The sequence below is a fragment of the Grampus griseus genome (assembly GCF_964374135.1).
Source record: "Grampus griseus genome assembly, chromosome: 17".
NCBI lineage: Eukaryota > Metazoa > Chordata > Mammalia > Artiodactyla > Delphinidae > Grampus > Grampus griseus.
Genome location: NC_139011.1, coordinates 45,192,258 through 45,204,868, shown reverse-complemented (window position 1 = coordinate 45,204,868; position 12,611 = coordinate 45,192,258). Strand labels below are relative to the sequence as shown.

Genomic DNA, 12,611 nt, shown 5'->3' with positions numbered 1-12,611 from the left:
CAAAAGAGGAAAGGAAGAAAAAAGACTTAACAAAAACAAAACCAGAACAATGAACAAAATGGCAATAAGAACATATGTATTGATAATTATCTCAAATGTAAACAGATTAAATGCTCCAACCAAAAGACATACACTGCCTGAATGGATAAAAAACAAGATACAACAGAGACCCACTTCAGATCTAGGGACAAATACAGACTGAAAGTGAGGAGATGGCAAAAGGTATTCCATGCAAATGGAAATCAAAAGAAAGATGGAGTAGCAATACTCACATCAGACAAAGTTAGACTTTAAAATAAAGACTGCTACAAGAGACAAAGAAGGACACTACATAATGATCAAGAGATCATTGTAAGAAGAAGATATAACCATTTAAAACATATATTCACCTAACACAGGAGCACCTCAATATATAAGGCATATGCTAACAGCCATAAAAGGAGAAATTGACAGTAACACAATAATAGTGGGAGACTTTAACATCCCAGTTTCCTCAATGGATCATCCAGAAAGAAAGTCAATAAGGAAACACAGGCCTTAAATGACACAGTAGATCAGATGCACTTAATTGGTATCTATAGAGCATTCCATCCCAAAACAGCAGAATACATTCTTTTCAAGTGCACATGGAACATTCCCCAGGATAGGTCAAATGCTGGGCCACAAAGTAAGACTTGGTAAAGTTAAGAAAACTGAAATCATATCAAGCCTCTTTTCCAACCACAACACTATGAGATTAGAAATCAACTACAAGAAAAATACTGCAGAAACCACAAATACATGGAGGCTAAACAATAGGCTACTAAACAACCAAGAAAAAAAGAAGAAATCAAAAAATATCTAGAGATAAATGAAAACGAAGATGCAATGATCTAAAATATATGGGATGCAGCAAAAGCAGTTCTAAGAGGGAAGTTTATAGAGATATAAGCTTATCTCAGGAAAAATCTCAAACAAACAACCTAACCTTACACTTAAAGCAACTAGAGAAAGAACAAACAAAACCCATAGTTAGTACAGGAAAGAAATCAAAGAGATCAGAGCAGAAGTAAATGAACAGAGATGAAGAAAACAATAGAAAAGATCAATGAAACTAAAATCTGATTCTTTGAAAAGATAAATAAAATTGATAAACCTTTAGCCAGACTCATCAAGAAAAAAGAGGGGAGAGAGGCCAAATCAATAAAATTAGAAATGAAAAACAGAAGTTACAATGGACACCACAGAAATACAAAGGACCATAAGAGACTAGTACAAGCAATTATATGCCAAGAAAATGGAAACTTAGAAGAAATAGACACATTCTTAGAAAGGTGCAATCTTCCAAGACTGAACCTGGAAGAAATAGAAAATATAAACAGACCAATTACAACTACTGAAATTGAATCTGTGATTTAAAAACTCCCAACAGACAAAAGTCCAGGACCAGATGGCTTCACAGGCAAATTATATAAAACATTTACAGAAAAGTTAACACTATCCTTCTGAAACTGTTCCAAAAAACTGCAGAGGAAAGAACACTTCCAAACATTCTATGAGGCCACCATCACCCTGATACCAAAACCAGACAAAGATACCACAAAAAAAGAAAATTACCTGCCAATATCACTGATGAACTTAGACACAAAAATTCTTAACAAAATATTAGCAAACTGAATCCAACAATACATTAAAAGGGTCACACCCCATGATCAAGTGGGATTTATCCCAGGGATGCAGGGATTTTGAATACCCACAAATCAATCACTGTGATATACCACATGAACAAATTGAAGATTAAAAACCATATGATCATCTCAATAGATGCAGAAAAAGCTTTAGACAAAATTCAACACCCAGTTATGATAAAAACTCTCCAGAAAGTGGGCATAGAGGAAACATACCTCAACATAATAAAGGCCATATATGACAAACCTACAGCTAACATCATATTCAATGGTGAAAGCTGAAAGCATTTCCTCTAAGATCAGGAACAAGACAAGGATGTCCACTCTCATCAGTTTTTTTTTTCAATATAGTTTTGGAAGTCCTAGCTGTGGCAATCAGAGAAGAAAAAGAAAGAAAAGGAATCCAAGCTGGAAAGGAAGAAGTAAAACTGTTACTGCAGATGACATGATACTATACAAAGAAAATCCTAGATATGCTACCAGAAAACTATCAGAGCTCGTTAATGAATTCGGTGAAGTTGCAGGATACAGAATTAAAACACAGAAATCTGTTGAATTTTTATACACTAACAATGAAAAATCAGAAAGAGAAATTAAGGAAACAATCCCATTTACCATTGCATCAAAAGGAATAAAATACCTAGGCCTAAACCTATCTAAGGAGGCAAAAGACCTGTACTCTGAAAACTCTAAGATACTAAAGAAAGAAATCAAAGATGACACAAACAGATGGAAAGATATACCATGTTCTTGGATTAGAAGAATTTATATTTTCAAAATGACTATACTACCCAAGGCAATCTACAGATTCAATGCAATCCCCATCAAACTACCACTGGCATTTTTCACAAAACTAGAACAAAAAATTTTTAAATTTGTATGGAAACATAAAAGACCCCACATAGTCAAACAAATCCTGAGAAAGAAAAATAGAGCTGGAGGAATCAGGCTTCCTGAATTCAGAGTATACTACAAAGCTATGGTAATCAAGACAGTATGGTACTGGCACAGAAACAGAAATTTAGATCAATGGAACAGGATAGAAAGCCCAGAAATAAACCCATGCACCTATGGTCAATTAATCTATAACAAAGGAGGCAAGACTATACAACAGAGGAAAGACTTCTCTTCAATAAATGGTGCTTGGAAAACTGGACAGCTACATGTAAAAAAAATGAAATTAGGACATTCTTTAACACCATACAGAAAAATAAACTCAAAATGGATTAAAGACCTCAATGTAACAACAGATACTATAAACTCTTAGAGGAAAACATAGGCAGAACACTCTGACATAAATTGCAGCAATATCTTTTCTGAGCCGACTCTTAGAATAATGGAAATAAAAACAAAAATAAACAAATGGGACCTAATTAAACTTAAAAGCTTTTGCACAGCAAAGGAAATCATAGACAAAATTAAAAGACAACCCACAGAATGGGAGAAAATATTTGCAAATGATGCAACAGACAAGGGATTTGTCTCCAAAATTTACAAACAACTCATGCAGCTCAATATCAAAAAACAAACAACCCAATCAAGAAATGGGCAGAAGACCTAAATAGACATTTCTCCACAAAAGACATACAGATGGCCAAGAGGCACATGAAAAGATGCTCAACATCACTAATTATTAGAGAAATGCAAGTCAAAATTACAATGAGATATCACCCCACACATGTCAGAATGGCCATCATCAAAAAGACTACAAATAGGGCTTCCCTGATGATGCAGTGGTTGAGAGTCCACCTGCCGATGCAGGGGACACGAGTTCGTGCCCCAGTCCGGGAAGATCCCACATGCCGTGGAGTGGCTGTGCCCATGAGCCATGGCTGCTGAGCCTGCGCGTCCGGAGCCTGTTGCTCCGCCAACGGGAGAGGCCACAACAGTGAGAGGCCTGCGTACCGCAAAAAAAAAAAAAAAAAAAAAGACTACAAATAATAAATCCTGGAGAGGGTGTAGAGAAAAAACCCTCCTACACTGTTAATGGGAATGTAAATTGGTGCACCCACTATGGAGAACAGTATGGAGATTCCCTTAAAACTAAAAGTAGAGCTACCACATGATCCTGCAATCCCACCCCTGGGCATATATCCAGAGAAAACCATAATTTGGAAAGATACATGCACCCCAATGTTCATTTCAGCACTATTTACAACAGCCAAGACATGGAAGTAATCTAATTGTCCATCAGATGACACATGAATGGATAAAGAAGATGTGGTATATTGGAATGGAATGTTACTCAGCCATTAAAAAGAATGAAATAATGCCAGTTGCAGCAACATGGATGGCCCTAGAGATTATCATACTAAAGTGAATAAGTCAGACAAAGACCCATAGCATATAATATTGCTTATATGTGGAATCTAAAAAAAAAGAACTTATATGCAAAATATAATTAGACCCACAGACATAGAAAACAAACTTATGGTTTCCAAAGTAGAAGCGGGGATGAGGGATAAATTAGGAGTTTGGGATTAACATACACATACATACTAATCATAAAATAGATAACCAACAAGGACCAACTATATAGCACAGGGAACTATATTCAATATTTTGTAATAACCTATAAGGTAAATGAATCTGAAAAGGAATATATATATATGCGTGTGTGTGTGTGTGTGTGTGTGTATACATATGAATCACTTTGCTGTACACCTGAAACTAACACAACATTGTAAATCAACTATACTTCAATAAAAAAAAATGCAAGTTCGGATGTTGAAGCTGTAGCAAGTTATTCAGAAAATCTAGCTAAGCTAATTAAGAAAAGTGGCTACACTAAATATTTTCAATGTAGATGAAAAGCCTTTTAGTGGAAGAAAATGCCATCTAGGACCTTCATAATTAAAGAGGAGAAGTCAATGTCTGGCTTCAAAGCTTCAAAGGACAGGCTGACTCTCTTGTCAGGCTGATGCAGCTGGTGACTTTAAGTTGAAGCTAATGCTCATTTACCATTCTGAAAATCCTAGGGCCCTTAAAGAATTATGCTAAACTACTCTGCCACTACACTATAAATAGAGAAACAAAGTCTGGATGACAGCACATCTGTTTACAATATGGTTTACTGAGCATTTTAAGGCCACTGTTGAGACCTACCACTGAGAAAAAAAAATTCCTTTCAAAATATTACTGCTCATTGATAATGCATCTGGTGACCCAAGAGCTCTTATGGAGATATACAATGAAATTAATGTTTTCACACCTGCTAACACAACACTCATTCTGCAGCCCATGGATCAAGGAGTAATTTTGACTTTCAGGTTTCATTTTTTACGAAATAGATTTCATAAGGCTGCCATAGATAGTGATCCCTCTGATAGATCTGTGCGAAGTAAACTGAAAACCTTCTGGAGAGGATTCACCATTCTAGAGGCATTAAGAACATTCGTGATTCATGGGAAGAAGTCAAAATACCAAAATTAACAGGAGTTTGAAGAAGTTGATTCTAACCCTCATGGATGACTTTGAGGTGTTCAATTTCAGCGGAGGAAGAAAATGCAGAAGTGGTGGAAATAGCAGGAGAACTAGAATTATAAGTGGAACCTGAAGATGTGACTGAATTGCTGCAATCTTATGATAAAACTTTAATGGATAAGGAGTTGCTTTTTATGGATAAGCAAAGAAAGTTGGTTTCTTGACATGTAATCTATTCCTGGTGAAGATGCTGTGAAGATTGTTAAAACGACAACAAAGTATTTAGAATATTACATAAATTTAGTTGATAAAGCAGCCACAGGGTTTGAAAGGATCGACTCCAATTTTGCAAGAAGTTCTACTGTGGGTAAAATGCTACCAAACTGCATTGTGTGTTACAGAGAAATGGTTCATGAAAGGAAGAATTGACTGATGCAGCGAACTTCACTGTTGTCTTATTTTCAGTAATTACCACAGACACCCTAACCTTCAGCAACCACCTCCATGATCAGTCAGCAGCCATCAAAAGGGAGTCAAGATGCTTCACCAGCAAAAGGATTATGACTTGCTGAAGGCTCAGATGATGGTTAGCATTTTTTAGCAATAAAGTATTTTTTAATTAAGATATATCCTTTTTTTAGACATAATGCTATTGCACACTAACAGAATAGTGTAAACATAACTTTTATTGCACTGGAAACCAAAAAATTTGTGTGACTTGCTTTATTGCAATATTTGCTTTATTGAAGTAGTCTGGAACTGAACTTGTAATGTCTCTGAGGTAGCCTGTATTTTATTCCCACCATACTTCTAGACCTCAGTTCTCTCATTTGTAAAACAAGATGATTGAAATAGAAGATTTCAAGCACTGGTCCTCAATGCCAGTCCACACCATGTCATGTCTGGTCTACAGTAAAACGGTGGAGCTGGGGTGGGGGCGCAGCAGGGGAGATGACATTGTTCATATGCATAAGTTTTAATAGTCTTACTTGGCAAAATAAGCTTACATGTTCCAGGAACTGTGCTGGGCACTTTACCTCTGTAATCCCAACAGCAACCCTAAGAGGTAGGTATTATTACTATTACACCTCTTTACATGAAGAACCACAGTTTAGAGAAGTCCCCAAGGATATATAGCTACTAAGTGGCAGATTCAAACCCCAGTCTATTAGTCTCCAAATCTCAGACTCAATCAAGTATGCAGCCAACTAGCTCCACTCTTTCTCCAGGACTTCTCAAATTTTCCATTAACTAGTCATAGATATTGCTTCTCCTTTTAACCTTAAATTCTGTGTCCTCCAAGTGTTGCTAAAGTTTGTCCATATTCTTCCTCTCTCTCATATACAGACACACACACACAGACACACACACACACACACACACAACACACAACACACACCTTACTTCCCTTCTTAATTCTATCTACTGAAGTAAAAAGGACTTTTATTAACCTTGATTTTTTTGTTTTGTTATGTTTTATTTCTTTCAATCTCCACAGGAATGTCCAGTTCCTGTTAAAAGTGGCTACCCAAGAGAATAGATACACTGACATCCTGTTTTAGGTGACATGAGGAGAATGAATAACCAGTTAAATTGAGTAGGAAACAGTGATAGTGAACATAAGAGAACTGTTCTCTTGGGCCCTGGTCCACTATATCTGTCTATTATATCTGTTCTTTTCAACATAGAATTTCTCCAGAGAAGCTGCCAGTTGCCTAACCTCTTCATTCATAAATTTAAGATCACATTACACTGTAAACATTAGCAGGTCATATGTTACAGCATTCCTCAAAGGCTTTTTTTTTTCAATTTTTTCTTCCCTTGTAATGTTACTAATTCCATACAAGGCAATCTGATTAAATACTATTCATATTCTCTAGAATATTCACAATTATTTACATTTCTTTACTTAACAGGGATAGTAATGATATAAAAATTTCAGCACAATTTTCTTTATGTCCAAAAGTAGCTAGCTTATTTGTAGCCAAATTTTATTGACCCTATATGAACTCATCACTTCTAAGTAACCAGCTTGAGGCTGCTGGTTAAATCCATAGTGACTTTGAGATTCTTTCATAATTGACCTACTCTGTTCTGTTTACTTCCACATGTAAATATAAAGCTTTAAATCTCCTTTCTTTCTTCTCATTAAAGAACAAAGTTTGTATGGGTAAAGGAAGAGGTGAAAAAATTCAACACTAATGCCAAATCCAAGGAAGCCTTTAAGACACTTTTATTTTTTTAAATTGCTATTTGTGTCTAACAATTCTTATTTGCTTGCCAACTCTAAAAGGAGCACTAAGGAAGTTGATATTAATTAAATTTACTATTTAAGTGTTCAACTGAAAAAGAAAATAGCTAGTTTTGTAGGTATCATCTATTTACACAATAAAGTTCTCTAAAAGATGTCCCTTATAGAAAAAGTATTTACAATGATATATATTGCTTCATGACTTAAGGTTTTAGCTTATGACTTTTCCATAAAACATATTATAAAGCCCCCAGTATTCATCTTTCAGGGTTCTTAGAGATACAATAATCATTGGCTGACTTTTTTTTAGGCTTTTTCTAAAGAGGAAAAACTACAAATACCAAAAATTAAATTAATATTTAATTTCAAATTTTGAGACAGATTGAAATTTTAAAAATAAAGCCTAACCATGAAAGTAGAAATATATTTAATTTAACCAGTATACTCTTTATACCAGTTTATTACTTAAAACTGTAAAAATCTTACTTAAAATTTAGTTGCTCTTCCCAAAGTTCAGTAAAAAAATGTCTTTCAAGTTTTTTTGAATATTTCACTGAATTAATATCAAATAAATGGAATAAGATACCAAGCTGTTAATAAACACTTCGACACAAATGCCAATAATAAATGCACAATCACGAAAGCCCAGAAAAATTATATCAACATCCTACAGACGTAAAACAAGTTTAAATAATTTTCCACATAATAAGTACAAAGTCCACATTTGTAGTGAAGTTCAGTATATTTCATTTTAGTGATAATCAGAATGGATTTCGTTGAGATGTGGATAGACACTGAAGATAATTGTAAATGACTGTCCATGGTCAGTCTCATTTTAGAAAGAAAAGAGCCAAATGGCATTACATTTAAATTCCTCATGAAATTTTCATAATGGAGTTAGCTTTAAACACCTGGAGGCATCCTTGTATGATAAAAGAGAAATAGCCAGAGGGAAGAAAGGATAAAAAAATGGCCGTTTCGGTATCCAGCCCACATCTACTTGTAAGTAACATTATTGGACTACTTTTTTAGGGAGATGTCAGATAATAATTTCTGCTTTTATTAATGAAAATCTCCACTTACCGTAGCTTCATTGCAAACCGTGCACTTAACCACATGCTGGTGAAGCTTGCCATCCAAATTGATGAGAGATTGGCACACGCGGCAGTTTATTACTGGAATACCACTGGCATCTGGACTGGCAATGGCTGTATACGGAGGTGGGAGTTCCGCTAAAAAGATATTAGCCACTGAATCAGAGTCTCAGAGATATTACGGCTGGTTTGAGCAAATAAGCAATAGAAGTAAAGAAGGAAAACTATCAAAATTCTCCTGTTCTTTATGTTTTTAAAGCTGGCCAACATAATATAGTTTCAGAGCAGAAATACATATAGGACTATATTGTGAAATAGAATAATTCTTAGCTCCTAAAATCCAAATCACACCTGCCTAGGTTTACACCTTTTATTAACCTATACTCGAAATATTCACTCCATTTCTATGTGCAAATTCATAGAGTTTGTAATAGGAAGGTGATAATTTATGCCTAAAAGTAAAAATCTTACACTAATGATCTGACTCCCAAGAAATAGAAATAGTCAATGAAGACAAAGCTTTAAAATCACTTACATATATACATATACATAAATTGTGTAGTTGTCGTGCTCTGTTTATACTAGAAGCAGTATAATAACTGCTGAGTATGACAAGAACAAAATAGGGTTTTGGTGGCAGTCAAGGAGAGACAAAAACGAACCCAGGAAAACTAAACATATCAACATGGAACATGTTCTAATTAGAATGGAATTATGCTAATTTCAGAGAAAAAACAAGAATGAAGTAAATTTAACAATTTTTGTCTCAAACTTTCACCTAACATTAAAAATCTAGAAAATGTATCAAAGTATTTATGGGTAAAAAATATATTGTCTGGGATTTAATTTAAATACTCCAAGAAAAAGATGGGTTAATAGATGCAACAAGAGTATATTTATGAATATAAAGACACAGAAGGTCATTTTGCTCTTACTACTTTTGTGTATGTTTGAAAATTCTGAAAATACAAAGATACACACACACACACACACACACACACACACACACACACTGCTTTTTGAGAGTCCTTAAGTCGACTGATTGGGTAGAGGGTAGAAGCTCAGTTTCAGAATTGTGTTCATATACCAGAAGTATATATTTGTTACAAAAGTTAGAGAAAAAGAATCTAGATATACTATTCTAGAATGGGATTTCTAAAGGGGACTGCCTAGCCTAATTTTGTAGCTATCTTAATTATAGGAATAGGAGCCCCTTTCAAGGTAAGATTTTGTCATAGCCCATCTAGAAAAGGCTACGCCTCAACACATGATTGAATCCCCACTAAAGAGAACTGATAGTTCAAGGGGCTACTGTGACACTATAAAATACAATAACAATAACTAATCATGAAAAGAGCTATTTTTGAAATAGAGATTTTTCTATCCACTGGATTAGATTCTGAACTCTATTATAGTCTGAAATGAGTTAGAGCACAGCACATTATGGTATGTTTAAAATCCGCATATTACCACCTGGCATCCTTAGGGTATATCAGGTAGATTTTTTAGACTTGCAAAGAATTAACAACAAGTGTTATCCATTCAAATATTCATAATAAACCAAATTTCTGCAGCAGCCAAGGCTCTGAAAGAGGTCACATTGAAATGACAATATGCACACATCCCTGGAAGTCTTATACCAGAACACTGTCAAACACTGAATTTATAAAGAAGCTATAGATGTCTAAATTATAAAAATAGTTTTATAATTTATAAAACTATAAATTAGGTACACGAAAAGCTGCTCAACATCACTAATTATTAGAGAAATGCAAATCAAAACTACAATGAGGTATCACCTCACACCAGTTAGAATGGGCATCATCAGAAAATCTACAAACAATAAATGCTGGAGAGGGTGTGGAGAAAAGGGAACCCTCTTGCACTGTTGGTGGGAATGTAAATTGATACAGCCACTATAGAGAACAGTATGGAGGTTCCTTAAAAAACTAAAAATAGAATTACCATATGACCCAGCAATCCCACTACTGGGCATATACCCAGAGAAAACCATAATTCAAAAAGACACATGCACCCCAATGCTCATTGCAGCACTATTTACAATAGCCAGGTCATGGAAGCAACCTAAATGCCCATCAACAGATGAATGGATAAAGAAGATGTGATACATATATATGATGGAATATTACTCAGCCATAAAAAGGAACGAAATTGAGTCATTTATAGAGACATGGAACGGCCATAGAGACTGTCATACAGAGTGAAGTAAGTCAGAAAGAGAAAAACAAATACCGTATATTAACGCATATATGTGGAATCTAGAAAAATGGTACAGGTGAACCAGTTTGCAAGGCAGAAATAGAGACACAGATGTAGAGAACAAATGTATGGACACCAAGGGTGGTGGGGGTGGGATGAATTGGGAGACTGGGATTGACATATGTACACTAATATGTATAAAACAGATAAGTAATAAGAACGTGCTGTATAAAAAATAATAAATAAAATTCAAAAAACAAACAAAAAAATAGTTTTAAATCCTTGAAAGAATTTAAGGTTGATGCAGAATGACCTGTAATGTATTAATCAAGAAGAAAAAACAGGTTAAAGGATCAATGTGTCAAAATACATTTGAGCCTGTGCAACTTGCAGATTATTTTATCAGATCTTGGTAAAGAAGGTATTGTTCTGGGAAAAAGCATACACACCTCACTAGAAATTCAAGACACACTGCCTGGTGTGTAATAATAATTTTTTAAAAATAATTATTAGCAATAGCATTATTAATAAAAGTTTCTTCTTTTGACTTTTCCTTGAGTTATAAAGTAACATAAAGTAGGTCTCCCATTAATTCCAGGTTTCCACCTTACATAGTGTGATAGAAAAGAAATTTAAAGGCAAGATAATTTCACAAAGAAAACAAGGGTATTGAGGGTGAGGGGAAGAGGCCACACATTGCAGCTACATATCAGGATGGTAAAACCCATGCACTCCAACAGGCAAAAGTTTTGTTCAGTGGAATCTCCTAAAGATTTCAATGGTTTATCTTTTTTGGTTCTGATACATTTGAAGTGTATCAGAACCAACAAGACCCTGTGAACTTTTCCTCTAAGATTTGTACTATATAATTTTTAACCTGTAAAAAAAGAAAAGCTTTCAATGACAAAAATATGCCAGAATCTTCTGGAGGCTTGGGAAGTGGAAGGAGGGGGAAAGAATGAGTGAGGATTAGAAGTCTAAAATGGGAAAGACTATAAGCTCCATGAGGCCAAGGTCATGTTTGGCTTGTTCAGGACTGATACAGCACTTGTTATAAGTGCTTGGTCTATGATAGGTGCTCACTAAATATTATTGAATGGATGATGGATGAATAAATGAATGAATAACTGAATCACTGAAATTTATCAGGCTCATCTATTTCTCCTGGGAAAATGATACTAAGTATATTACCACTACTCTCCTTGGAGAGGAGCTAGGGTCCTAGCAGGGGAGTACAGCATGACTGAAAAAAAGGCTCTCTTCTATATATAGAATACCCTCTCCAAATCATGCACTGAGAGAGGGAAGTGGACAGGGGACACTGGCCTGGCCCACCAGATAAGTACAATCAATCCAAGAGATCAATAGAATAACAGATGTTGCAGCCTAACTGCTCCACTAAACAGTGCTTTCAGGCATATAATTTCAATTTTCTGTCCATTAATTACTTTAGCACTAAACTGATTTAGAGATATTTCTTGTACTTTTATCCCAAGGAAACCTTGACCTACAACTCCATCTCCTCTTGTAAAGGACTTGTAATTACAGAAATTTATTTCACTGTCAGTAAACCTGCAATGATTAACAACTTAGATTGTTCATTTTGTCTCTTTTCACTTTAAAACAGTCAACAGATCACCACTATTATACCTATTTTAAATTTCTGCCCTGGATAAAAAGTCCACTGTAATCTCAGAACTTGGGATCATTGGATATTAAGAGTCACAAAAGTTCTTCATTTTGGAAGAGTCTTACTTGTTATTTAAACAATGATAATTTTCTCTATGGGGTTTGCCTAAGTGAAAAATCTTTTTTCTCCAAGTGAGCAGTATTTGTTAGACCAGTAGTCCTCAAACCTGAAAAACCCCCTCAAAGTTCCAGAATTATACAGTGTTAGAAATTCAAGCAATCTTAGTCTAGTATTTAGTCTAATTTCTTCATTTTATGGAAGAGGAA

The 12,611-nt window shown here is 34.9% G+C and overlaps 1 protein-coding gene across 1 annotated transcript in view; it reads right to left on the bottom strand.

Annotated features, from left to right (window-relative positions):
* Positions 1–12,611, bottom strand: part of PIP4P2 (phosphatidylinositol-4,5-bisphosphate 4-phosphatase 2) — a gene marked incomplete at both ends in the record, with an annotated part of 84,375 nt that overhangs the window by 53,219 nt on the left and 18,545 nt on the right. Inside the window, one exon of the mRNA XM_082674735.1 lies at positions 8,425–8,573. Within this exon, the coding sequence (XP_082530861.1) occupies positions 8,425–8,573 (149 nt within the window). The remainder of the gene's footprint in view (positions 1–8,424; positions 8,574–12,611) is intronic.